The sequence below is a fragment of the Bipolaris victoriae genome (assembly GCF_000527765.1).
Source record: "Bipolaris victoriae FI3 unplaced genomic scaffold scaffold_23, whole genome shotgun sequence".
Classification (NCBI taxonomy): Eukaryota; Fungi; Ascomycota; class Dothideomycetes; order Pleosporales; family Pleosporaceae; genus Bipolaris; species Bipolaris victoriae.
In genome coordinates this window covers 31,516-55,576 of record NW_014575369.1, presented here as the reverse complement: position 1 = coordinate 55,576, position 24,061 = coordinate 31,516, and the positions used below count along the sequence as shown (strand labels likewise).

Genomic DNA, 24,061 nt, shown 5'->3' with positions numbered 1-24,061 from the left:
AAAGAATAGGAGATGCAGCAATGCACGCCTCGCGAGTAAGGCAGCATAGCGGAACGTGATACTCCGCTCCAGCCAGACAAGTCTGTCGCATCAGGCAGTTGCATTGGATCCTGCCTGGCCTGACAAGGAACGCTTCGCATCCACCCTTGCTTCTTACTCACAATTGTTAAGTTTCCGACGAAACACCAACGAAACAGGCACAGTACAATCAGCATCACAATCGCAAATGAAGACAATGGGGTTTGAGTAAAAACGAGCGTTATCATTGAGTGTTGTACAACAGATAGTGTATAATGCAGCGCTCGTAGTCACGAGACTTAGCACAAGACTTCTCTTTCGTCGATAAGAAAAAAGAAAAACAAAGCATGTCAGCCGGGTCAAGAGCTGGGCATGAAAGAAAGAACATAACAAAAGTAGACCACAAGAAGAAGAAGAAGAAATGTCACGAGCAAGACCCAAGTGGTGTCTGCCGCATGTGACTGGAGATATGAACACCAAGACCCAAAAGCCCTTCCCAATCCATACCCTATGTCCCTATCCGTATTTCCCAACTCCAAAAGATGCGTTTCGTAGCCAACGGCTGAATTGGGTGTGCAGGAACGTCTTGCGCGCCTTACAGCTGCATGGGCTGTGACGCTTAGATGAGGTGAGAGGCTCCGTGACGGCGGTGGAGGTGAGCGCGAGGGAAGTGGAGAGATCGCTTCTTGGCCGAGGCAACAACGGCACCGCCAGTGCAAGACATGCCGTTGGCCAGGGGCTGAGCAACCACACATCCGTGGTTGCAGAGACCGAACTGGCTGGAACCGATGCAGACGACTGCACCATCGTTGTCGCATGGGGTGCAGTCGCCATTGCCAGAGGAAGGTGTGTTTGTGCCGTTCTCGGGAGTCTCCGGGGCAGGGCTGAGGGCAGGCGGCTGAGGAGCGCTTTCGGTGGGTTGCTGAGGAGCGCTCTGGGCGGGGGGCTGAGGAGTGCTATCGGCAGGTTGTTGGGGAGCGGTGATAGGCTTGGAGACAATGGGAGTAGGGCTGGGCGTAGGAGCTGGAGAAGCACCAGGAGCAAAGATACCACCGTTGTTGGCAGGAAGGGAAGCCAATGGAGAACTGGCAGCAGGGGTCTCTTCTCCTGCGGACTGAGACGCCTCAGGCTGAGTAGGTGTTCCAATCTTGCCGTTACCGGCACCCATCTTGGTCATCTTAGCACATCCAGAACCGGTCAGGGTGTCGCCCAGTGCAGCGCCATTGCCCTCGACGAGGTTCTTGCCTGGCTCGGGGTAGACAAAGTCTTCATTCTCGGCAGTGCTGCACTCGGTTGCGGGTAGGTTGGCGACGAACATGTCTGGGAGAGATGCGAGGGCCTGAGAAGCACTGGCAGTGGAAGCCTTGCTAGCGCCATTTCCGACCTGAATGGGTGCGCAGTTCATGTAAAACTCGCGGTTGCCGACCTTGTTGATCCAGGTCCAGGCAAAGGTGTACTGACCATCGGGAATGTCTTCTGGCATCTTGACAGGGAAAGTAGCGGCCGAAGTGCCGTCTGGGTTTTGGGGCAGATTGCCAGTAACATTCGAGGGACATCCACCAACAACGCTCTCAATGACCTTCCATTGAGATGATTCAGATGGCTGTTGGTCAGTAGTGATGGAGAACTGGCACGAACCGCCGCCATGGACAGCAGAGCCCAGGAAAGAGACCTCCTGAGTCTCACCGGCGTTCCACTGGTTCATCTCAGTGATGTCGTACACACCAGGACGTTGCTTGCAAGGGAAGTCGGCGGGCTCCAGGGGGGAGCTGTTGAGGGTGTCGAAGCCATAAGGCTTTGGGTGAGCCATCCTCATGTGGGCGGAGGCGCTGGCGGCGAACGCCACGAGAAGGGTGGTTTTGGAGAACATGTTTGTGTTTGAAAGAATGAGGTGAGAAAAGGCTATTCTCTATTGGAAATCGCTAGACCAGCTGAGCGAAGGAATGAAAGTGTTTTCTGGGTATCTGAAATGTGCTGAGCGAAGCGGGATTGATATGAAGAAGAGCGGTAGATTGTCGAATCTAGTTCTTCAGCAGCGCGCAGTGATGGTAAAGAATGTGATCTGCCACAGGCAGGATGGAATAAGAAGCAAAAGGGAGAAAGAGAAGTCTTGGTGTTTGCTGTAGAAGCTGCTTGTGAGAGGACAGTTGAGACGAAACGCTGCCAGGTTAATATATAACTCTCATGTCGTATGCGCGTACAGCTAGCCTCAGTCGGTGGCGGCCGAGGAGGGTCTCATACGGCAGCACTAGCAGCTGGGAGCCACTGTGCCGGCGGATCATCGTGAAAAAGCATAGGCTATTCGATGGAGCAGGGTGTCTGTTGCAACGAAGAGCATGGCTGTTCGGTTAGTGTACCCCCTGTGGTTTAGCGGGAGGGGTGTGGGCGCTGGAAAGGTGGTGTAACCCTCAGTGTCGGCAGCTAGCGACAGGCACCATCTGAACGCGATTGGCTCTGCGGTGATGACAAGGCCATTGTCCTTGAAACAAAAAGAGCGGAGTATGGCTCGGAGGGGCAGGTATTGGTACTGTCTTCTAGTCAGGGGGCCTCCATCAGGTTTGAGGTCTGTACTTGCGGTTTGCGAGTTATGCAGGGGCTGGTGGGATTTCGTAGCCTATCGATAACGCCAGGGCTAGCGTTAGCGTGGCGCGGCGATCACTAGCCAAATCTGAAACGACATGCACCCTCGCTGAGGCCTGCTCTTGACCCCCTCATTGGCCCACCGCCTCATCTCCACGACCGCTCTTCTCCCACACTTTGCTTGTCCGCCAGCAAACCACGTAGCACACTGGCGGCTCTTTGTCGCTAGCCACCGCCTCGTAACCGCCTATGTGTGTGCCTGTGTGTGTGCCTCTACCATGGGCGCAAACAAGCCTGCTTGCGTCCAGCCACGGTGCCTGCCATGGCACCACGACCACCTTTTCCCTTTGATTGCAGGCCTCGCCCGCCAACAGACCCCATCAATGACATACAAACTTCATGCATAACATCCCTGGTATACCTCGTCATGCGCAAGCGTCTTTTTTTGGCTCGCCACAGCTAAGCCTCCTATGCCGTGACAGTCGGCAGCGGCAACGGCGTGGAGATCTGTGCAAGGTACATAGGTGTAGTGAGTAAGTAGGTTGCTAATCTGGTCTGTCGGCGAAATGCGACTGACATGGCCTTCGTGCGAGCACAGCTGCGCCACATCGTGTCCGCTTGCCTGACGTCGGCATAGGCGAGCGGAAGGATTGCGATCTGAGTACCGGCTGTGTGGCTGTGGCCGCTCGCTGCTGGCCGCTGGGGCTAGAGCCTCGTGGTCGCCTGGGTCATGTGGCCCGGCGGCCGCGACCCTATGGCCTCGCTTCTCTCGTTACCCGCCACTCGTCACTTGCTTGCTCTGGGAAAGGTGCGCCGTCGCCTGCCAATTGTCGACCCTCCCCGCCCATGATTGGGCATTCATCAACTACAGCTCGTTTCACTATATCGCTCACACCCAAGGAACTCGCGCGGGACTGACTAGCAAACAATTACACCTTACCCGCCTCTCCTGTCTCCCAAAGTTGATCAGTGGGGACTAGACGTGGCCTATGGAGCTTGGTTTCGGATGCTCCGCGAACAACGTCCACTGGCCAATCGACCCGTACCCGACACAACCAAAGACGACGACGACGATGACGATGCCGACAAAGCTTAGAACCTCGACTAGAGCCATGGCCACCGCACTATCCATCACAACTTTTCCACGCCATTAGTCGCCCTCCCATCCCTCCAACAGGCGTTTGTTGGGTCATAGCCACCGAACGACAAGCAGCCGCATTGCTTGTCTCGAGCTACACCATGCAGGAGTACACAAAAGCTTTCAAGCACAACCGCTAAGCATTTCACTACCCCCTTCGGTAGGTTTGACGGGATTCCAGAAGTTCTTGAGAATGACCTCAGGGATACAACCTGAAGTGGCCAAGGGCTCCGTTAGGCAAACTTCGGCAAATGGCAGCCATGTTCACTACTCTGAAAACACTGCAAGTTCACTCTTGATTCAGACTTTTCAAAGCGCCACTTTACTTCCCCTTGGCCTTTCGGCAATGTTGCACTTCCGCTGTCGTTGACCCTCCCGATCCCCCCGGAATGTGATCTTCCACGGAGATTGGCATTGCCGCTCATTGTCTCAATGGGTGCAAATATCCGCTCTTAGGTTTTACCCCATGACGAACGGCATACTTAGCTATAACTCGTTTGAAGATTCAGCACATTACCACATGTCCCACATCGGACTTGTGGACATCAGTGTGCATGTTCCTCCTCGGCCCCCTTAGACGAGGACAGTGACTAGTCAATGGTGCTATTCCCACAACAGCTCCGGGGAGTTTCCATTGGTGCGGAAAGAGTTTTCCGTTTAGCCCCAGTTTCTCCAGACGCTCGGGACTGATACTCTAGAAACACTGCAAACAAAAGCATGGCTGCGTCAGCACAGTAGTGTTTCAAGAGCACTGAAGATGCTGGACACAGGAAAAGAAACACAAACAGGATAAAATCTGGCTTATTTTGCTGATCAGTTTGAATCTATAAATTAAGCGTTAACTGCTTGAGCCCCTCCGCCAAGAAGCAACCTTTTTGTCAAACCAAGTGGCTTTGGACCTGACTCTCACAAATGGTGTTTTCTCAATGCCAATATGAACTCTCCCGTCACCACCACCAATGAAGCTCCCATATCCGTACCTCGCGTCCACCTTCTCAAGATGTTGGGCTCGGCCCCTTTTGTCTAGATAGGACGTCCCCCGCATATCCAGAACTGCTGCACTAGCGGCGAACAGGGCCATCAAAGAAGCGATCGATGTGGGCAACCGTGCGAGATAGCGGCCAGGTCGACGCATGTACACCATGATTGCAACGATGGCATAGGTGCACAAGATGACCTCGGAAATGACAAACATTGGCATCGACATGAAGAGGCGCGTTTCCGGCTCTATGCGCCAACCTTTTGATGTCGGTGCGTTCTGAGTTTGGCTGGGTATCAACAACTTGTCTTTATTGGTTCCCATCCAGATTGCAAATAGAAGGGAATATGCCTCATTCAAGGGGCCTTCTATGTCTCCAAATGTGGGCAATCCTTGTGTAGGGTCGACCAAGCGGCTGTTGTTGGTAACATGACTGACGAAGTAATTGATAAAGCCGTCGGCGAAGCTGTCATTGTGCCATGCAGAACTACTGGTCATGAACAAGTACCTGTTGGATTGGCCAATAAGGTTGATGGGGCCGTTACTGAAGGTTTCCGTTGGCACCTGGCTATCCACTGTCACATTCTGTGCTTTCTTCAGCAAACGACCACTAAAGTCGACACTGATTGTTGCAAAGCCTGTCGTTAATTTCGGTCGACAGTGAACAAAAGCAGAGTTCTGCTTGTTCAGTGCCCTTGCCTTGAAGTTTCCACAGGTACCATTACGATCCCGAAGCCATCCCAGGACGACTGATCCCATGCATACTTCTGCATCGGCCTGAGAAGCATTGGCGGTTGGACCCAATACGAACACAAGTTCAGCTGCACTTGGTCCAGTAACGCAGCTCCCTTCCTTGGACGATATTGGACCCTGGCGCATATAAACCTCGGTTCTAGTGCATCGCACGGCTTTCCCAGCGTCAGAAATGACGGTGATATTAACAGAAGGTCTGATGGTATCGCTTCCTGGGCTCTCATCAAGCAAGCTAGCTTGGAATTTCTCGTCGAATTCGAGACTGCTGCACGTGAGGTTCGCGCCGATACTCCTTGTTCTAGCTTCTACGCCGTGCAAGGATGTGGCGTTGGCTCCCTCTGCAAGAAACGGTAGGTAGAACATTTTTTCGTCAGTCCATGCAGGCAATGGAGTACCTTGTCTAAGGTGTGAGTCGGCAATCAAGAATTGATCCTCTCCATTACCACCTTGGTAAGCTCCAGATGCCTGTAGTGCACCAAAGGTTTCGCCACCTATAGGACCTATGGTACCATTGATTGGGACAAATTTGAAATCATATGGTGGGTTCGTAGTTGTAGTGTATCGCATGTCGATAGTGGCCTGGTTGAACAGGCCTGCCAGACTTACTGCGAGCAGATTCGCGAGCAAAGCCATTATGCAAACCACGGCAAGGACAAAATGTCTTGATTTCAGAGCTTTGAAAACGACGAGCTGTGGCGGAAGAGAGCTGTAGTTGAGATCAATTGACTTTTTCGCAGGTGCGTTGCACGCCTGGAGTTCCTCAATCGGCTGCAGCATGCACAGTAGACGGTTGAAAAGAAGCCATATTGGTTCGATGAGCGTTGCTATCGCGGTGGGTATGTAATTCTCCAATATATTCTGTACGACCGTGTTGGAAGAAGGGAGGGGCAGGCCTGCCTCAGTCAGCGCTTTTAAGTACTTCCGGCTGAACGGCAATGAATCTTACCCTGCAATCGAGCCTTGGTGAATATAACAGTGAGAATGACTACCAAGGCTATAAAAATACTGACGAGTGGACCGGCAACCCAAAGGCTAAATTCAAAAGGTCTAACGGGTTTCGCAATATCTGTCAGTTTGTCGCGGCGTTGTCCTGGGGGTGATGACTGATTAGTACTACCGACGACTATGGGAGAATGACCCAGTTCGATGAGACTGCCTCTGAATTTAGCGACATATCCATTTTAGTCGATACTAAATGAAACTTACCCAATCGAAGATCCGTCGTCAAGAAGCTTATATCTTTTTTGGCCAAGCTGCTTCTCTATTTCATCTTCTTTGCAACAGTCCAATCCTTCCACATCTGCCAGCAACAGCTCGTTATCAGCGACCATGGACATGATGGCAGCAATGGTACTCGGATTGGAGTGAAGACATTTTTCTCGAGTAACCGACAAGTACAGCAGTGCAATGGCGGCTATGGATATGACTCCAAAAAAGCCCTCGACAATGTAAACAAAGACTGGCTCCACCAAGACAGCTTCTGTAGTGTCTACTCGTCGCCCAGTAATTTTGTCGACAGTGCGAAAATCTTGGTCCAACACATCCCTCATCGCGCGCGCGAATATCAACCTGTGACCATCTGCGTAAGATTTGGCGAGGACTTTCCAGTCCAGGTATTCTTCTATGGGACGGTTGCTAACGCTCAATGCCAGACCCACCATTGCGTGCACCACGGCCGCACCCTTGGGGCCGCTGCTCAGACTCAAATCTGTGCGTGCGACGGGATCGAAGTATTTTGGCGTCGATTTACTCGGTAGAAGATCGCCCCTCACTTCGTTCCCTGGCGAGTAGCTACTTGTGAGCTGCTCCAAGAGAGTCATGTTGAAGATGCCATCCTGGAGCGGTTTCTTGTCTCCGACAACGTCGACTTTTGTAGGTTCCAACGTAACTGCGTCCACGGTGGCAATTACATCTTGTTGGTAGTAAGTCGGCCAGCAGTAAATTGCTGTAACATTCTGAACACGATCCGTATCCTTGGCTTTGTTGCGCTGGATCGCAGCATAAAATGGTGCGCTGGTTGTCTCCGGACAATATGTATCCAGGGAATAGTCCGCAAAGCCAAATGGATTCGAATAACCAACATACATGGCTGTGAACTCTTTATTCCGCAGTACAGACGAGCCCGGGTGCGCCTTGTTCGGACCAACAGTAAGATTCCCATCTAACCCCATCCTGAAAGAGCATCCGGTGGAACTGTTGGCGATGGCTCCGTTGCCTAGACGGCCGGGACTCATGATGGCAGGCTCACAGTACAAATCCAAACTATACATTGTCGTCGGCGCCGTCCAATTCCCGTACGGCACAGTTTTATTATCCGTTTTCGAACCAGGTGTCGGTCGGAACGGAGCGAGCGTATAGTTCCGGGCCATATACTGTGTCAGCGTCTCATTCAACACCGCAATGCCATATGCCGACTGAGCAAAGCGCAGCGTCAACGTCGACGCCTGGTCGCTAGCAGGTACGAACGCTGTTGAGCGGTCAAACGGCATAGTGTCATTGCGAGTAATGGAACGCGTAGAGAAGATACCAGCTTGCGTAGGCACTAGTCCCCAGGTTACCAGAACGACTGCGAACGAAGCCCAGAAGACAGGCCAATGCCTGTCTCTAGCCGCTTTAATCGGGACTAGCGGGAGGAAGTCGAACGGGTACTTGAGCAGTATCGAGTCCTTGCCCAGCGCACCGTTTTCCTTGCTAAGCTGGTAGTACGGCTCCATGCGTTTGGTCTCCAGGTCGATCCATGCCCAGTACATGCTGAACATCACAGCGACGATAGTCGGAAAGTACAAGTATAAGAACGTGCGGCTTAGTGGTAAATCACTGATTCTCGGTGCGAAGATTATCCCCTGGTTTTGCTGACTCCGGGTCAGTAGTATTTGGACTACGGCGATTAACGACCAGCATATTAATATGGTTAGAATTAGCACTGGAGCGCGGAGTGCAGCTGGTTTCCATCGTTTGGGCGCTGTGCTTTTTTGTTAATATCTAACTGTGATGCGGTGTAGATAGCCGAGTATCGACGTACACTGGTCTTCCGAACTGCTTCTTGAAAAGATTGATACTAAAGCACCCGACTTCTTTGGTCGAGTAGTAGCGTTAGCAACGCTTGGTTGCGCCACGAATGTAGCACTGGCATCATCCATGATTAAAAGAAAAAAAATGAGTGGACTAACAAACAGCAATTACCAATGAAAGGAACAAAACACAACAGAAAAATCGTGGAGCAGGATACTAGGAGTTGGATTGATACTTTCTACATGTTGACACGATAGGTACTTATTCGCAACTTATGGCAGCATAAGCGCCCCCAAATCTCGAGGCGCCTGCTGCGGCGCAGTAACACATGTGGGCCAATGGTTTAGCGACAACGTTCCTCATGTAGCCTAGAGCAATGCCATCAGGAACACAGCGATTAACGTTATTTGTTTACTGTCCAATACGATTGCAGCGATGCAGCGGCAAGTGGATACATGCTTTTCTTTTTAGAGTAACTATGCAGGTGCGGGTGGCTTTGCTGGCAACGGGTGTGACGATCCCCGGTTTTCTCTATGGTCTTGGCATGTGAGGCAGACAGCCTTGCGATAGTACACAGGAATGATGTATACAGGACTGTGGTATGCATTTGACGAGCAGTTTATCGATATATGGATAAAAGGTGCAGTTGTTGTAACTGAGACAGAGCTTGCTGTGTTAGCGGAATGCCCCGACTTCGCGTCTCCTGCAATATGGTTAGCGGTTTCGAGTACAAGGCTTTTATACACCCTTACCACCACGTCTTAAAGTCCACGGTCGAGACGTCGATGCCCAGATCCCGAAGGACGCTAGTATCTAGATGGCAGTCGTAGGGCCGAATGGTACCATCTTTCGGTTCTTCCTCAGGCCTGAAGGGCACCATGTTGTCGAGCGGCAATCCCATGATGTCGGCAAAAGTCTGGCAGATTTGCCATTTGGTCATCTGGTCTTCTGAGCTGAAGTGAAGGATTCTGGGGAGTTCACGGGTTCTGGTAAGTTGTCAGCAATGATTAAGTGACTGTGTGATGTTCCTATTGCTTACGCATTGGCGGGATTCAGATACAGCCTTGCTATGTCACGACATACTCTGCCGACATCTTGAGTGTTGGTAGGATATCGGAGTGCGTAGTCATCGACTTGGATCTTGGGTTCGCCTTCGCCTATTTGCTGAGCATTCCATAATTGCGACATGAGTACGTTGACTGCGCTTTCCTTGGGCTCGTCACAGGCTCCGTAGAGGACAGGAACTCGAAGGACAACAACTTTGTTCTTTGCATTGACGAGTTCTGCAACATCAAGAACAGCTTGTTCGCCTTCTAGCTTGGTCTGGCCGTAACTAGCAATGACCGTCAGCCTAATCTCGATAACAACTTTGAGGATGCATCCAAATTAACTTACACATTTGGCGGGTTTGGGGTAGCGTCGACCTTGTAAGGAGCCTCGCCTGGGCGCCCCGGAAAGACATAATCAGTGGATATGTAGATGAGGAAGATGTCTCGAGCTATAGTTGCTTGAGCCAAGGCGCGACTTGACTCCACATTGAGCGCTCTTGCTGCTTCCGGGTTGGCAGTACATGAGTCTGGAAAACGATTTGCAGCACAATGGACCACAACAACAGGTTTGATGTTGTCTAGTGCCTTTTCAATCTCTCCATGGTCTCGAATGTCAAGTTTGACAACATTGGGTGCGGTTACGCGGTTCAAACCAGTTCCAACCGACTCCCAGCCATCAATGAAGAATTCTCGCTGCACTTGACGTCCGAGCAGGCCACTGGCTTTGTCTTGGGGTCAGCCAGCAGCGTGATACTTGTCAAGGCTCGCTTTACCTCCAGTAATTAATGCAGAGTACGACATGCCTCGACTATCGAAACGGAGCACAGCAATCAGGATTCTCGACTGTTTTTCTTGGGGAGAGAGTTGCGCAAGTTTGGAGGCTTGAGATGAGCAGTTGAAAGTGACTGGGGAAGGGAAGGGCCGGGGCGCTATCACGTGCTAGCGAGACGCCCGCATCCCTGCAAGCTTACCGCGACGGCTCAACTGTCGCGAAGTAGCTGCGACTTGCATCAATCGCAACAACACTCAACCACCACCACCACCACCACCACAATGTCGACAATAGTAAAGGAAGCTTCCCAAAGCTCATATCCGTGAGTCTTTACCTCATCATATCTTACCCACATTCATCTAACACAGACAGCCCCGTCATTCCTAAGGACTTTAATGGAAACCAGCCAAAGACGATCCGTCTGTATCCTTTGAGCAATTATACTTTTGGAACAAAGGATGGCCAGCCAGAAGAGGACCCCTCTGTCCTTGCGCGACTGAAGCGACTCGAAGAGCACTACTCGGAACACGGCATGCGACGAACTTGCGAAGGCATACTGGTCTGCCACGAGCACAACCATCCCCACATTCTCATGCTGCAGATTGCAAACGCCTTCTTTAAGCTGTAAGTATTTGTTGTAGTATCATTCGAATACTGAAAATACCAACGAATGCGACAGTCCTGGCGATTACCTCCGCGCTGAAGATGACGAGATTGAGGGTTTCAAGGCGAGGCTGAACGAGCGCCTTGCACCGGTCGGAACACAGTTCACAGGAGAGGGCGTCAACGACGAATGGGTAGTTGGAGACACACTGGCGCAGTGGTGGCGTCCCAACTTTGAGACCTTCATGTACCCCTTCATTCCTGCCCACGTTACCAGGCCCAAGGAATGCAAGAAGCTTTACTTCATCCAACTTCCCCGCAGCAGTGTGTTCGGTCCTACCTTTGTTGGAGTGATTAGATTGCTAACCATGTGCAGAGGTCCTCAGCGTTCCAAAGAACATGAAGCTCCTCGCTGTCCCCTTGTTCGAACTGTACGATAACACCGCTCGCTACGGACCCCAACTCTCAGCAATTCCACACCTACTCTCCCGGTACAACTTCGAGTTTGTCGACGAGCAGGGCAATGTCGCAGCATGCACACCTGGTGTAGGCCCGCCAGAGGGATACCGCCCACAGACCAAAGTTCTGGCAGGTGGAGATGGTGAAGACGTGAAGATGGAGCAGAATGGAGATGGGACTGCTAGCGACATCACGCTCTCGTAGAAGTCTGCCAGCGTCTTCTCAACTTTCCCTTTGGTTCATACTTGTTTATACCTGGTGTTAGGCGTTATGATAGCGCACATGGCAGTACCAAAGTTTCTACAACAATCAGACTCCAGCGAATGAGTCGATAGTCTTCGCAGATGGAAGGAGGGGTTGCCTCCAACCGAAACAGGTTGAGGGGAATGTACAATTTGGATTGGGGTTTACTGCTCATGCGGACCCCCTCTTCATTAAGTGAATGAGAAATGTAAACGACAATCAGAAACGAGTTTGGAGACGTCAAATGATGCGCTAATTACTTTTGGGACCCTAATATCCCAAGTCCCTCATTTTCTTTCCATGGGTCGGAGTGGGACTTTATCCCAGATAAACCCTGTCCTACCTCACCTCAACTGAGTCTTTTCGAGAAATGGGAATTCTAGAATTCCTACAGCGGTAATAGTAGGGCTCGCAGTCTTGATGTCGTAGCTGCAAGTATCCCTTTTCCAGTGTCATCATACCCCCCCTACACGATTGATTCTCTGGCGCCGCATTCATCTCTCCTCAATACGTGTATCATGACATGCTCGACTTCACATCTGCTCCCTTCTTTCCTGCGTCACAATTCCAGCTAGAGTCCATAACTCGTATTCGAACATCTACCCAGTCCCTGCTTTATACTGTATTATAAGACTTCCCGTTCGCTGCCCACCTCCCCTTGTGCCTCTCTCTCTCTCTCTCTCCCTCTCCAGTTTCTCCAAACTCAAGCACAAGAAACAGGTTTTTCTTCTTAACCAAATCCAAAAAAAAAGCAACCAAGGCATACACACACACACATTCTGCCCACTCGTATCACGGTACCTTGTCCGCCCCCTCCTTCCCCTCTTCCACCCATAGATATCTAACCCCAACCAAGCCTTAATAAATCTCCAAACCATGCACATCCTCAAACTCGTCTCCCTCACCCTCTTCATCACGCTCTACTTCTTCTTCAAAGACACGAAGCCGATGCACGTCCGCCCCGTGGCCGAGCAGCAGCGCTGCATCGACTACTGCTACCGCGCCGGCCGCTCCAATGTGCTGCATATGAAGATGTCGTGCGCGTCGTGCATGGAGCGCATCCATAATAGTGTTTGTTATGATTGTGCCAAGGCACGGTATTTGGCTGTGCCGTACAAGGAGGAGTATCAGCAGTGTTGGAGGTGCTATAAGTATGCTGGGTGGAACACTTGAAAGGGGGGGTTGTGGTGGTGGGGTGGTTGTTGTTGTTGGGGTGGGGGGTTTTGTGTTAAGGACGTTTTCTGTTTTTGGGAGGAGGGAGATTGATGTTGTTGGGGAAGTGAGAGAAAGAGAGACCAGGTTTTCTTATGTGTTTGATTGGGGGAATAGTTATGATACAGGCTATGAAATCAAGTCATGTATGATTAGTAAAGGGGAAAGGCCGAATCCTCCTTGATGCATTTTCCCGATCCGAATCACCACCATCCTACATCGCAAGCTCCATTACTGCCCATGCGATTTACGCCTTGGGACACTTGACCCGAACCGAAGCGAAATGCCCCGAACTACACGCCTTATTCCTTGTCGTCCACTTCCAGCCCTTGCAGTCGCTTCCGCTGTGCACACTGACTTCGCATTTGCTATATATCGCCGTTAGCCCCGCTCCCCTTTCAAAACACTCATAGAAAGAAAAGAGAGAAAAAACGCTTACCCAATATCCGACTTAAACCACGAAAATATCGACCCCACATTCGTAAACGCCAAGCACCGATCCTGACCAGGCATGACATTCACCATGTAAGTGCGCCCACCATTATCATCGCACTTCATATCATCAAACACCCAGATCTTCGCCATGTTCTTTGGAAGCGAGCCTGAAAGCGGACCTGTGGCGGGCCAGGGCGGTTCGAAGCGCTCGGGCAAGGGCATCGGGGCGGGAGAGGCCATGGCGAGGGTAGCGGCGAGGAGGGAGGTGAGGAGGAGGGTTAGGAAGTGCATTTTGGAGGTTGAAAGAGTGTATGTTTGTGTGTAAAGAGGTAGGTTTGAAGGTGTCCGCTTTTTCGTGGTGGAGAGATGGGAGAGGGTGGGGAAGGGAGCGGAGTTATATAGTCGTAGGTCAAACATGTTGGGTTGCTGTTTAGGGCAGGTACGGTGAAAGTGCAGGCAGGTGGGTCTTTGCCGGTGTTTTCCGCATATTCCCCGTGTTCTCTGTGTAACCCGAGTGAGTGAATACCCGAAAGAGTGATGGTTATTTCTTTCACGGGTTGTTTCAGGTAGTCGGGTGTTGTGGTCGTTAAAGAGGTTGCTGCATGGTGAGGCGCTAGGGCGAACAAAGGTGCTTTCCGCGTTTGTGCTTTGCGAGGGACCAGCACGTGGGGATTTTGTATTGCTTCTTTCTGAACAGTGTACTGGCAATACATGCAAGCCATACCGGATATGTTTGCATGCAATTATGCTCTCTTCGTAGGTTGGTGGCTGTATGGTAGGGCATTGGCGGACGGATTGGGATGTGGTAGTAGAGGGGGCAGCTTCGGCCTTGCATTAGCCCAAGTACAGATACACTGATCGCCATCCTACCTCGGATACTTACGTAGTTACTACGAGTATTCCAATAATTCTTAGACTTGAAAAAACAGGTTAATGTACCGCGTCGAAACTCTTTCATGGTCGTCATGAGTTATCTCATTCATGGAGAATCTTGGATGTCGTTTTCGTATTATTGAATTTAACCCGCTAAAATGATATAAATAAGAGTAGAGTGCGCCGATACAGCAGCCAAAGGGCTGTCAATTGAACGGCGTGGTGTTAAGCATCCATACATCGTGTGCTCAGCTGCTGCAGTACTGAGCACCCATTTCCTCACCAAGCTTGACATCGTCACCATCTACGATGATCTTTCTGACGACAACGCCCACAACATCCCACTTGCTGTTGGTATCAATGGGTAGACCAGAGTCCCTCCGCTTGCCCGAGGCGTCCTCGCCGCCTATCTCACGCACAACTTCCCAGTTGTTGTTGCCAACATCAACGAGCCTAGCGCGCCTGTAGCTTGCGTTGGCAACCTGGCGATGAGCGACTACAAAGCCGGCTTCGTCTTGCTCCTTGATCCACTTCTTGGCTTCTTCGTCCTGCCAGACCTTCTTCAGAGCGGCTTCGGCATCTTTCAGCATTCGCACACTTTGCTCCTCCGCCTCGATGGTGCCAGCTTCGGTGCCCTTGTCAAGCGGCTTCTGTACTAGGTGGGCGCCACCAAAGCTCTCAACGAAGTGACCGTTCTCCGAGTTGAAGAAGATTACATCCTTGTACCTACAGGGAGTCAGTACACATTGGCTATGTTGTTTGAAGAAACAACGCGTACCATCGCGTGCCTACATCGTCGTAGTCACGGTCTTCTAGTGTTTTGGGTGTATGCTTGGATGATTTGGAGACCAACTGTCCACACGAGACCGTGTTGGCAGGGAGGGGTTGAGGCAGGATAGCTAGATCGGGAATGATCGAAGGAGACAATGGGCCTTCCAGGTAGCTGGGACGGCGGGAGTACTTTGCTGCAGCCATGATGAGGAGCTGTAGGAGCTGTAGGAGGAGTTGCAGGAGTTGTAGGAGTAGTTTGAGAGTTCAGAGATGTGGATTGAGTGATTATAAGAGGACTCGGAGCTATGTATACTGCTGGAAACTACGAGATGCGGAGGTGCTCTCGTGAGGGGTCATCAAGCTTTATGTGATCTCATAGTACCACTACCCGTTTGGTAGAAACCCCGCTCGCCATGGCGTGTCCGATCGCCTCAGGTCACGCTCATGCTGCATTGGCTAACTCTGGCAACAATGAGGCCATCCAGATCGCAATGCGACGCGTACCTGCATCGGGATGAGTGGTGTGACGGATCAGGTGGTCGTGATGAGGTCGAGGACATGGCGTGTTGTACCTGAATGCTCGCTTCGAAGTGGGCCCGGGAGCATCCTACGCTGCCGGCGGATTCCGATGGCCCTTAGCTTCATGTCATCTTTGGAGCTCACGTGCAACACCGGTACTGCGCAAACCATAATACTATAATTGAGCGTTGACGTATCTTGTGAGATTCCTGAGCAGAGATAACATATATACATCTACCATAATTCCTGCTCAAAGCTTCTGACGTCCCCTAAATCCATCAGCCGCACATCTTTGAGGCTGCGCACCGCACTCACGGCTTCATTCCCATAGCCTTGGCCCATGCCTCCATAAGCGGTGGCCCTTTGGCACTGAGACCCTCCTCAAGGTTCAGATCTGGGTCCGACTTGCCCATGGCGCGCCTATATGCCTCACGCTCGCCAACGCGCTTGAGCCACGCCAGAATGCCCTGATAGTCGCTCAGGTCTATTGGCTCAAACTTGCGCATCGTCGTAAAGGTCCACGCATTCATGATGTCCGCGGCAGTAAACTCCTCGCCTGCGAGCCAGGTGTTGTTCAGTAGACGGTTGTTGACATGTTGCAATGCATTCGCGGTGCGATCAGCCACACCTATGTACCTGGGATCCTGCTCGCCAACCATTGCTCGAGCCGAAGTCCTTCTGAATAAGGTGGGATGTAGAGTTCCATTCGCAAAATGGAACCAGTACAAGTAGTCCGCAAAGTTCTTGTGCTGCGGTCCCAGTGCCAGCCGGCCATTTGCGTACTTCTGGATGATATAATCTGCAATGGCACCTGATTCGGCAATCTTGATGGGATTGGAGGGGTCCGTGACATCCTCGAGTACAGGAGAAGAGCCGAGAGGATACACTGCTTTGAGCTCAGGCGGAGAGAGTAGGGGCGAGCGTTGGTAGAGCTTCAGTTCATAAGGAATATTAAGCTCCTCGAGAAGCCATGGAATGCGCTCGCCTTGGCCAACCTGGAGGTGGTGCACGATGAGTTTTGGAGAAGACATTTTGGAATTTGCTACGGATGAGATGGTGTTTGTGCAAGAGAGGGGTATGATGATCTTTTGAGATTTCAACTCTTTTGATATCCTCGGGTCTCGGTGATCGCCGTATCCGGTGAGTAGTTTCTAATGTGGGCTCCGCTGGCTCTGATTCGATAAATCGGCCTCGAAGAAAGATGGATAGGTCTTTGGGACTTTCATCTTGACCTGTCCGGTCATTTCCGTCCTTTATATCTGGAGTCATCCAGGCAACTAAGTTTGGTATTGCGTAGGATCGAGTTAACCTCTCCGTCTGACATGTTGTAGCTGACAATTACACTACAAGGAGGGGGAGACTCGGCCGAACTACACCATGAGTACTGATTGGCCAGATATTGCCACGCCCTGCAACCTGCAACTTTTGTCTGAGCCCAAGTTCCGGAGATACCGCTTGCATGTTCCTGAAACCGAGACCGTTCAAGATAAGTTGTCGTGATCTTCTGCGTTCAATGCGCTGCATGATGCATCACGTATCCGCATCGCTCACATTCAATGACGCATGGAAGAAGACATGAATAAAGTAATTAAAATATTCAAAAGCGCAAAGAACATCTCTCAAGACGTTCGCAATCGGCTGAACTCTCTATTACTTATCTCCGTCAAAACCGAAACGACGTAACCTTGCATCACCCAAGTACCTACCTGCTCAACTTCTGAAACCACCACTCGATCGTACCTCATCCCCAATATCCTCAACCACTACCCCACCCTCCCATCCACAACCTCAAACTCGACCCCATACTTCCCCACAACCCAATTCACCCTCTCCACAACCCCCAAACACGACGCACAAACCTTCTGACTAACAAAAATCCTCACCACACCCCTCTCCTCAACCTCCGGACACACCTTATACGCCGCCGGATCATCAAAATCCCTTATCCCAAACCCCGCAGACCCCAAGTACCGCGTCAGCCAAAAAGCAATCAATTGCATCTCTGCATGCATCGCCCACCCGCGCTCCAGCTCTAGCCCTAACATTTTAGAGAGTAAGATGGCTTCGCGCGTCCAGATGGCGTAGTCGATGAAGTCGGTGTAAGAGTTGCGGTTACGTCCGCATTTTGAGGCGTAGAGTTGACCAAAGAGGCGGACGAGGGCTATGGCGCCGTCGTCATGGCCTTCATATAGCAGTTCGTTTTCCATCCATTCTTTGGCTGGGAAGGTAAAAATCTTGGACAGGGTGAGTTCGAGGGTTACTTGCGTGACGCAGTCGGTTTCTTCATAGTCTTTTGTGAAATAGACGCCGGTGAGGGTAGGAAAGCTTTTTCCGTCCAGGGCTATTTGCTCGGTGGTGGCGCGACTTCGTAGTTGTTGGGTTTGATGTTTTAGGGATTCTAGCTCTTTTCTGCATGCAACTAATTCGTCTTCTTTCTTCTTCAGGTCGCTTTCTGCTTCGATTCGTCTCGAGATCTCCTCGTTCCATTTTGCCTTGGATTCGTCTGCCTCTTTCCTCAGTTTCTTATTTTCGAGCAATAAAAGTTCGAGTTCAGATTGTACCACGTCCAATGGTGGCCTAGTGGTCGACTTGTCGCTAGCAGTCTCGGAATGCGAATCTTTACGCAGCCGAGAAATGTCTCCAACAGCCTTCTCTTTGTCCTTTGCACTTAATGATTGTGCTCGTTCCACTGAACTGCCACGCGACTGATCTACGTGCTGAATTCTAACACGACGAGTAAACTTCGCAATTGGTCTTTGCGAAACACTGTCGCTCAACGACTTGCTCGCACTATTCCCGACCGTGTACGTCTCTTGGGTCGACTGTTTTAAGTCAAGCGCAGCAATTCCCGCAGTAAGAATGTTAGTAATATCTTCAGTCATCTTAGGTGTCTAAATCAATAAAATAAAGAACTCCAGGTGGCCAGAATTTTGTTCTTTTTGGAGGAATAGAGCGATAGTAGTGTTACGACTAGGCAACAGCAACTTCGGCTCAGCCTTGTGACTTCCCCTCGCCAAGCCGCATGATACCGATCCAATCACTCGTTACGTACATACACCATCTTATCAATATCGTGTAACATTCAGCGAGAACGCCTGAGTTGGCGTGGCACAGCATATTGATCGGTAGCATACGTGTCAACGCAGAAGCAATTTGTTCACACAAGGCTGACTAGGGCATGGCTCCGCGGAAGATATAGATTCGTAGAATTAGGGGTAGTGAATGACGACTTGATCAGTTCTCTGAATTTGCGCGGCAAATAATCGTTCAGTAGGTTTTGCCAAATAAGATATGAGCAGAGGGGTTAGAATTTGCGTGGCCACAGGGGTAGTAGATGGGTCGTTTTTTGGCCATCCAACGCCTTATATATGCTCTGAAAATTGTGAATTTTGCTGCATTCCGAGTGTTGTAGAGGGCGACACGTTGTTAGCCTTGTGATGATTCGGATCAGTTTGTTCGCTTCCTTTCACTTTGCCAACTCTATTCATCTCAATTACTCCATGAGTTTGATCGAAAATGAGGGAAAAAAAGTAAGACTCACGATATCCCGTGAAAGATCGATAAGCATCAGGGTTATTGGAATTCTATAGTATTCAATCCACTCGCTGAAACTGAATTTGGAATGACACGTGAGAGATCCATACTGGATTGATATAATTTTAGATTGCATACGAACACCCGTAAAACTCATTCCCATCGGTATCGGATATACTGGAAACGACTATCGGTTGAATTTCATGTTCAAAGAAAACCAAATAGATGGTGACCGCCCACCCCCAGCTCAAGTACTTGTAACAACCCTTACAAACAGCTCGGCTTCTAGCTGCTCCCTTCTCCATGATCTTCCACTTCATCTGCATCCTCTTCGTCGGTTGTGTACCATCCCTCACTATCACTATCTTCATAGTCGTCCGGCCAGCTTGCATCACTTTCTTCGTCCGAATCAATTTCCAAATTCGTTTTCTCATTTGGCTCTTTCAACTTGACACCGATTCCAACCAATTCAGCTTCGTAACTGGCCTGGTCTACCTGTCGCTCGAGGCGTATCTTTCGCATTCGAGGCCTCCATACTCGATTCATGAAAGTGACGAAGGGCTTCTTGTACCCTGCCCATTTTTCTTCCAACTCTGCGACGACTCTGTCGAGAAGCTCGATGTCATCGCGCTCGAGATCATGGATTTCTTCTGCTTCTTCGGGTGTCGTGCGTGTGACATCATCGAATAACTCTTCGTAAATTCGATAGCAGCAAGTATGTGTCAGTGACAGGTTGTCGAATGTCAAGACTCGAAGTATTGCAGAGGCCATCCATGAGTTGTTGTGGTTGTTATTGACAAGACTGAAAGGGTATGCCTGATACTTTCGCAAATCAGTTATTGGATGGCAACCCCAGCGCCTTCTGAATTGGCTTGAAATCGCACACCCAATTACGCTGCAGCCATCTTGTGAGCAGTAACACTGACAATTGTCACTAACTTGTGATGATAGAAGCATGAGTATATCTTCCCTATGATTGAAGTTGAAATCAACATTAAAAAGAATTTGTCGAACAAGCATGTGAGCCGGGGTCGTAAGATAAATTGGATGCACCCAAAAAGGGTCAGCACCATGTTCCATAAGCCACCTGAAAGTCGCAAGGAATCCAGAATACAACTCAGTGAAGTCCATCCAAATGAGTGCTTGAGCCCAACAGGGGGTACCAATTCGAGCCTTTCGGGGAGTCCATGAATTGCTAATAAGCCCGATGGATCCCACTCCGCGGTGGCCTACCTGCCAAGCGGATTCCGCCGGCAAGAGCGTCAAAAGCATATTGTGATATAGTGACGAGGCCTTCTCGGTTACATTGACACTTTCAAAACCACTTGTATCGATTTGATCATTTGAACCATCGTTGTCGTCTTGGTAGAGATGACTCGCAATGTGATGGTAAATCTTGGTCAACAAGAAATCGGCCTGTCTGTCATGATTCTCCAATTCAAAAAAATAGTATGTTATGTTGTCCCAAGTTTCCTGTGTTATGGGAACTTCGTAGTTCAACAAGACCTCGATGGATTCGATGTTTTTCATTGCGATAGCTGCGCCCAATAACTTTTCCAGAAGGTCCTGTGATAAACTTATACTGGGATTAGATAATATCGTGCTCAGGCCTCCGGGCCATGATGCTAGCGCGTACACGGAATCGTATCTTGCGAACAAAGATACCCAGGTGTCAATACCTGGAGCTCTCAGGCGAGTGGCAAACTCGAGTTCTGATCTTCGCAGTATGACTTCACGTCGAGAGTCATCTTCAGTAAATGCTAAGAGAAATAGTGAGATAGGAGTTAGAGACGGAGTTTGGGGTTACTAGCTGTTAACTTACTATTGGAAAACGACTCTAATTGTAAAAGAGCTGAGACGTTGTCAAAGACTGTCTGATATGAAGGGGAAACCGTTAGATTGGATTTAACTTGTATGGAAGACCAGCTTTCTGCCCTCTGTGCAAGGCAAAATAAGACATGACCATAGCGCAACTTCCATTCATCTTTATATTCATGGGCCTTCAATGGTGTTGAAAGCCAATGGTCTACCGGGTTGCTGTCCCAGTTAGTAAGTTTAAGCAATGAGCATTGGAGAATCTACCGTCTAGCGGCATCTTGATCGTCAAAGGGTACACCTGCGTCGAAACACACATCAATGACCTCAGACACAATTCTCATGAATTCCTCTCTTGAGTCCATCAAACTCATTGTACCTTCTATGAAGCGAAGGACAGCCTACGTTTTATTATTTTTTGGGAAATAAAAACGGCGTAAACACATACGTATAAAGTTCCGTTTCGTTTCGTATCAAGATGAGTAGGGCAGGCACCCTTTCCAAACTCCTGTTGAAGTTTAGGTGCAATGGTTGGGAAAATGATTGCCATCTTGCTACAGTTTTCCTCGTGTGAAAGTGCGTAGTCACAGAACCAGGATTGGTAATCTAAGAGTCTGAACACCGGTGAGTCTTGCGGAGCTACAGTCCGATATCTCAGCACGGGTGCTGGTGAACTCCAGCCCCCTTTTCTTGAATACTGCCATCCTACCTGTACGCATAACCTTATCAGACTGTTGTACATGGAAAAATGGAAAGCAACAGATTTGGTGTAGTCACCATGTGTGAACCGAGGACAGTCTTCGTGGTGATCATAGGCTTCATTTGTCTGGATCATGTACCATCTTCTGGATTCAGCTTTCCGCTTCCGTCTCGAGCGACAGTGACATGAATTAGACTTCCCAGTTTGGACGAAACAACTCCGTTTTGAAAGCTGAGATGTGCGCTCATAGTCTTCTTCATGTGGGAAAGCATATACTGTTGATGACGATGTGAGGATCAACTTCCGAGAAGACGAGTCGCTGTCCGCCTATTTCAGCATTAGCATCTATAGACTCTAACAGCTGAATCTTAGACTTCTCACCAACGGATATCGACCAATATCCACAAATACATTGTCTTCTAACAGCTGAGCTCGTAGGCTCATGATCTCATTGTATATCTTCGACAGATCAGGGCCTTGCGAAGCAACATCTCGACGAATCATTTGAAGCAATTCTGTATTTTTATTGAGGGTCTGTTCCACCATAATCGCCTGTTGTTGTTGGGCAATGAACTCATAATGTAGGCCTCTCAGCCGACGTAGCGTGCCGTCAAGGCCGACACACTGTAGAGCCAGAGCCAAATTATCTTGGAACCTTGTAAGCAATGACTGCACCTCTTTGAGATCTTCTTTCCTGTACGGCCAGAGGATCCTTTCCTTCACAGCTCGAAGTTGAGTTTGAACATTGTCTAATTTTGAAGTGGGGTTCCGTTTCTCTACCATCCTCATAAGTTCGTGCAACATTTCTTCGCATTCCTTCAATGTCATATGTAATTGCGAAGACGGCGTATGGTTGTCGATTTCCAGTTGTTCTTTAACCTCGCGGAGCCCTTCTAGGATGCCTTGAAGGCCTCTGATTTGCCGTTGGATGGCCTCAACATCGCGAGGGAAGCTCTTAAACTCGGAACAATACTTGTAAAGAATCTGGCAAGTCTGTAGGCCAAGAGAAACTATGCCGACTGCAGTACCGGTGACTGAGAAAGGGTCTGCCATATTTATGAGGAGCGGGTCGATATTCTGATTTACAAGCGGGCTAGGAGGATGCCTATTTAACCGTCCTGTGCAAGGCTGAAACAAGCATGGAAGCGTAGAGAGCTGGTGTGGCTATGGCAGTCAGTCAGCCTTGTGTTGTGGCATTCGATACTGAATCATTTCCATAGGAAGGTTGGAATGACAAGCAAATATCATAGCCAAAAAAAAGTTCATTACTTGACCATCTGATCCGGATAGACGAGTGGCTTCCTTTCTGTGAATTGTTATGTTCTGTTGCAATCGTGGCAGGCTGAACACCCCACTTCAGGATCGCAAGCTGCTGCTATGATCCTTCATACTTCTAGCGACACCTAATCGATATGCATGTCAGAATTGGCTGCAGGATGCTAGCGACCAATTGATCAAGACAGCTCGCTTTTGTGTTACCGCATTCGCACCACTCATCTGCTGTTCTTATCTGGTCATATGGACCTTCGTAGCTAGCCTGAATCGTGTTGAATCACAGTGAGGAGATGTAGATTGTCGCAGAGATGTAATGCAGAATATGAGCAAAGGAAAAAAACAACCAAGTTTTAGTGACTGCCAATGTTTTCAGAAACATCATGACAGGACGGAAGGCACACTCCCTCACTAGCGCCTTCGCGACGCGATGCATGATTCCGCCCCACCAACACGCCGCTTCGACCGCGCATCAACCCCTCCACGACGCGAACCCAATCCCCTCAACCCGACCATGGCGCGCGGCAAACTGATAGTTTTCGAGGGCTTGGATCGTGCAGGGAAATCCACACAGTGCGAGAAGCTTGTTGCGGATTTGCAAAATGATGGCGTCAAGGTGCGGCATATGCGGTTTCCTGGTACGTGTACGCCCTGATGGGGAATTTTGGTAGAAAATGATCGCGAAGAAGTTATTGCATGGGGATCAAGGGTTCAGGAAGAATAAGACTGATGGTGTACTCAGATCGAACGACACCGATCGGACAGATGATTAATAGCTATCTGAGTGGGCAAAGCGACCAGGAGGATCATGTGATTCATCTCTTATTCTCTGCCAATCGATGGGAAGCAGCGTAGGCTACCAGCATCCTCCGAATGAGCTATTTAGACGCTAATTACAACTGTAGTCCATCTATCCGAGCAGACCTCGCTGCTGGCACTACAGTCATTATTGATCGCTATTACTACAGCGGCTGCGTGTATTCAGCCGCCAAGCAGAACCCCAACATGAGCCTCGAGTGGTGTCGGAAACCTGATGTCGGGCTCCCACGACCAGACCTGTGTCTTTTCCTCGATATTTCTGCCGATGATGCGGCGAAACGAGGCGGCTTTGGCACGGAAAAGTACGAAAAGAAGGACATGCAGGACCGCGTGCGAGAACTGTTCGAGACGTTGATGCAGAAGAAAGAGGGCGAGGACTTTGTACGCATCGATGCGGGTGCCAGTCTCGAAGAGGTGGCGGCAAAGGTCAGAGAGCAGGCTGATCGGTGCATTGAGCGAGTTGCGAAAGGACAGTTGCCGCTACGAACAGTCGAAGAGTGGTAAA

At 50.0% G+C, this 24,061-nt stretch overlaps 12 protein-coding genes across 12 annotated transcripts; 3 read left to right on the top strand and 9 right to left on the bottom strand.

The window, feature by feature from the left end:
- Nucleotides 1-637: 637 nt before the first annotated feature.
- Nucleotides 638-1,888, bottom strand: COCVIDRAFT_35839 (lytic polysaccharide monooxygenase; the record flags this gene model as incomplete). Its single annotated transcript, XM_014703305.1, has 1 exon — nt 638-1,888. One exon carries the CDS (start codon nt 1,886-1,888, stop codon nt 638-640), a length of 1,251 nt encoding a protein of 416 aa, XP_014558791.1.
- Nucleotides 1,889-4,574: 2,686 nt separating this feature from the next.
- COCVIDRAFT_93437 (hypothetical protein) lies at nt 4,575-8,608 on the bottom strand (the record flags this gene model as incomplete). Its single annotated transcript, XM_014703304.1, has 4 exons — nt 4,575-6,376; nt 6,415-6,620; nt 6,675-8,430; nt 8,491-8,608. The coding sequence occupies 4 exons, from the start codon at nt 8,606-8,608 to the stop codon at nt 4,575-4,577; spliced, it is 3,882 nt and encodes a 1,293-aa protein (XP_014558790.1).
- Nucleotides 8,609-9,155: 547 nt separating this feature from the next.
- Nucleotides 9,156-10,330, bottom strand: COCVIDRAFT_24732 (hypothetical protein; the record flags this gene model as incomplete). Its single annotated transcript, XM_014703277.1, has 5 exons — nt 9,156-9,183; nt 9,233-9,466; nt 9,520-9,813; nt 9,876-10,251; nt 10,303-10,330. 5 exons carry the CDS (start codon nt 10,328-10,330, stop codon nt 9,156-9,158), a joined length of 960 nt encoding a protein of 319 aa, XP_014558763.1.
- A 252-nt stretch (nt 10,331-10,582) lies between these two features.
- On the top strand, nt 10,583-11,567 carry COCVIDRAFT_93449 (hypothetical protein; the record flags this gene model as incomplete). The annotated part of the gene is made up of 4 exons (XM_014703303.1): nt 10,583-10,623; nt 10,674-10,925; nt 10,981-11,228; nt 11,281-11,567. The coding sequence occupies 4 exons, from the start codon at nt 10,583-10,585 to the stop codon at nt 11,565-11,567; spliced, it is 828 nt and encodes a 275-aa protein (XP_014558789.1).
- Nucleotides 11,568-12,482: 915 nt separating this feature from the next.
- COCVIDRAFT_93438 (hypothetical protein) lies at nt 12,483-12,779 on the top strand (the record flags this gene model as incomplete). The annotated part of the gene is made up of 1 exon (XM_014703302.1): nt 12,483-12,779. The coding sequence occupies one exon, from the start codon at nt 12,483-12,485 to the stop codon at nt 12,777-12,779; it is 297 nt and encodes a 98-aa protein (XP_014558788.1).
- Nucleotides 12,780-13,065: 286 nt separating this feature from the next.
- On the bottom strand, nt 13,066-13,544 carry COCVIDRAFT_24730 (hypothetical protein; the record flags this gene model as incomplete). The annotated part of the gene is made up of 2 exons (XM_014703276.1): nt 13,066-13,186; nt 13,258-13,544. The coding sequence occupies 2 exons, from the start codon at nt 13,542-13,544 to the stop codon at nt 13,066-13,068; spliced, it is 408 nt and encodes a 135-aa protein (XP_014558762.1).
- Nucleotides 13,545-14,374: 830 nt separating this feature from the next.
- On the bottom strand, nt 14,375-15,101 carry COCVIDRAFT_93483 (hypothetical protein; the record flags this gene model as incomplete). Its single annotated transcript, XM_014703301.1, has 2 exons — nt 14,375-14,852; nt 14,899-15,101. 2 exons carry the CDS (start codon nt 15,099-15,101, stop codon nt 14,375-14,377), a joined length of 681 nt encoding a protein of 226 aa, XP_014558787.1.
- A 565-nt stretch (nt 15,102-15,666) lies between these two features.
- On the bottom strand, nt 15,667-16,447 carry COCVIDRAFT_35832 (hypothetical protein; the record flags this gene model as incomplete). Its single annotated transcript, XM_014703300.1, has 2 exons — nt 15,667-15,685; nt 15,732-16,447. 2 exons carry the CDS (start codon nt 16,445-16,447, stop codon nt 15,667-15,669), a joined length of 735 nt encoding a protein of 244 aa, XP_014558786.1.
- Nucleotides 16,448-17,179: 732 nt separating this feature from the next.
- Nucleotides 17,180-18,298, bottom strand: COCVIDRAFT_24727 (hypothetical protein; the record flags this gene model as incomplete). The annotated part of the gene is made up of 1 exon (XM_014703275.1): nt 17,180-18,298. One exon carries the CDS (start codon nt 18,296-18,298, stop codon nt 17,180-17,182), a length of 1,119 nt encoding a protein of 372 aa, XP_014558761.1.
- Nucleotides 18,299-19,235: 937 nt separating this feature from the next.
- Nucleotides 19,236-19,721, bottom strand: COCVIDRAFT_93662 (hypothetical protein; the record flags this gene model as incomplete). Its single annotated transcript, XM_014703299.1, has 1 exon — nt 19,236-19,721. One exon carries the CDS (start codon nt 19,719-19,721, stop codon nt 19,236-19,238), a length of 486 nt encoding a protein of 161 aa, XP_014558785.1.
- A 1,307-nt stretch (nt 19,722-21,028) lies between these two features.
- Nucleotides 21,029-22,518, bottom strand: COCVIDRAFT_93407 (hypothetical protein; the record flags this gene model as incomplete). Its single annotated transcript, XM_014703298.1, has 3 exons — nt 21,029-21,166; nt 21,214-21,792; nt 21,847-22,518. 3 exons carry the CDS (start codon nt 22,516-22,518, stop codon nt 21,029-21,031), a joined length of 1,389 nt encoding a protein of 462 aa, XP_014558784.1.
- A 733-nt stretch (nt 22,519-23,251) lies between these two features.
- COCVIDRAFT_93599 (hypothetical protein) lies at nt 23,252-24,060 on the top strand (the record flags this gene model as incomplete). Its single annotated transcript, XM_014703297.1, has 3 exons — nt 23,252-23,375; nt 23,480-23,588; nt 23,643-24,060. The coding sequence occupies 3 exons, from the start codon at nt 23,252-23,254 to the stop codon at nt 24,058-24,060; spliced, it is 651 nt and encodes a 216-aa protein (XP_014558783.1).
- Between the last annotated feature and the right edge of the window lies 1 nt (nt 24,061).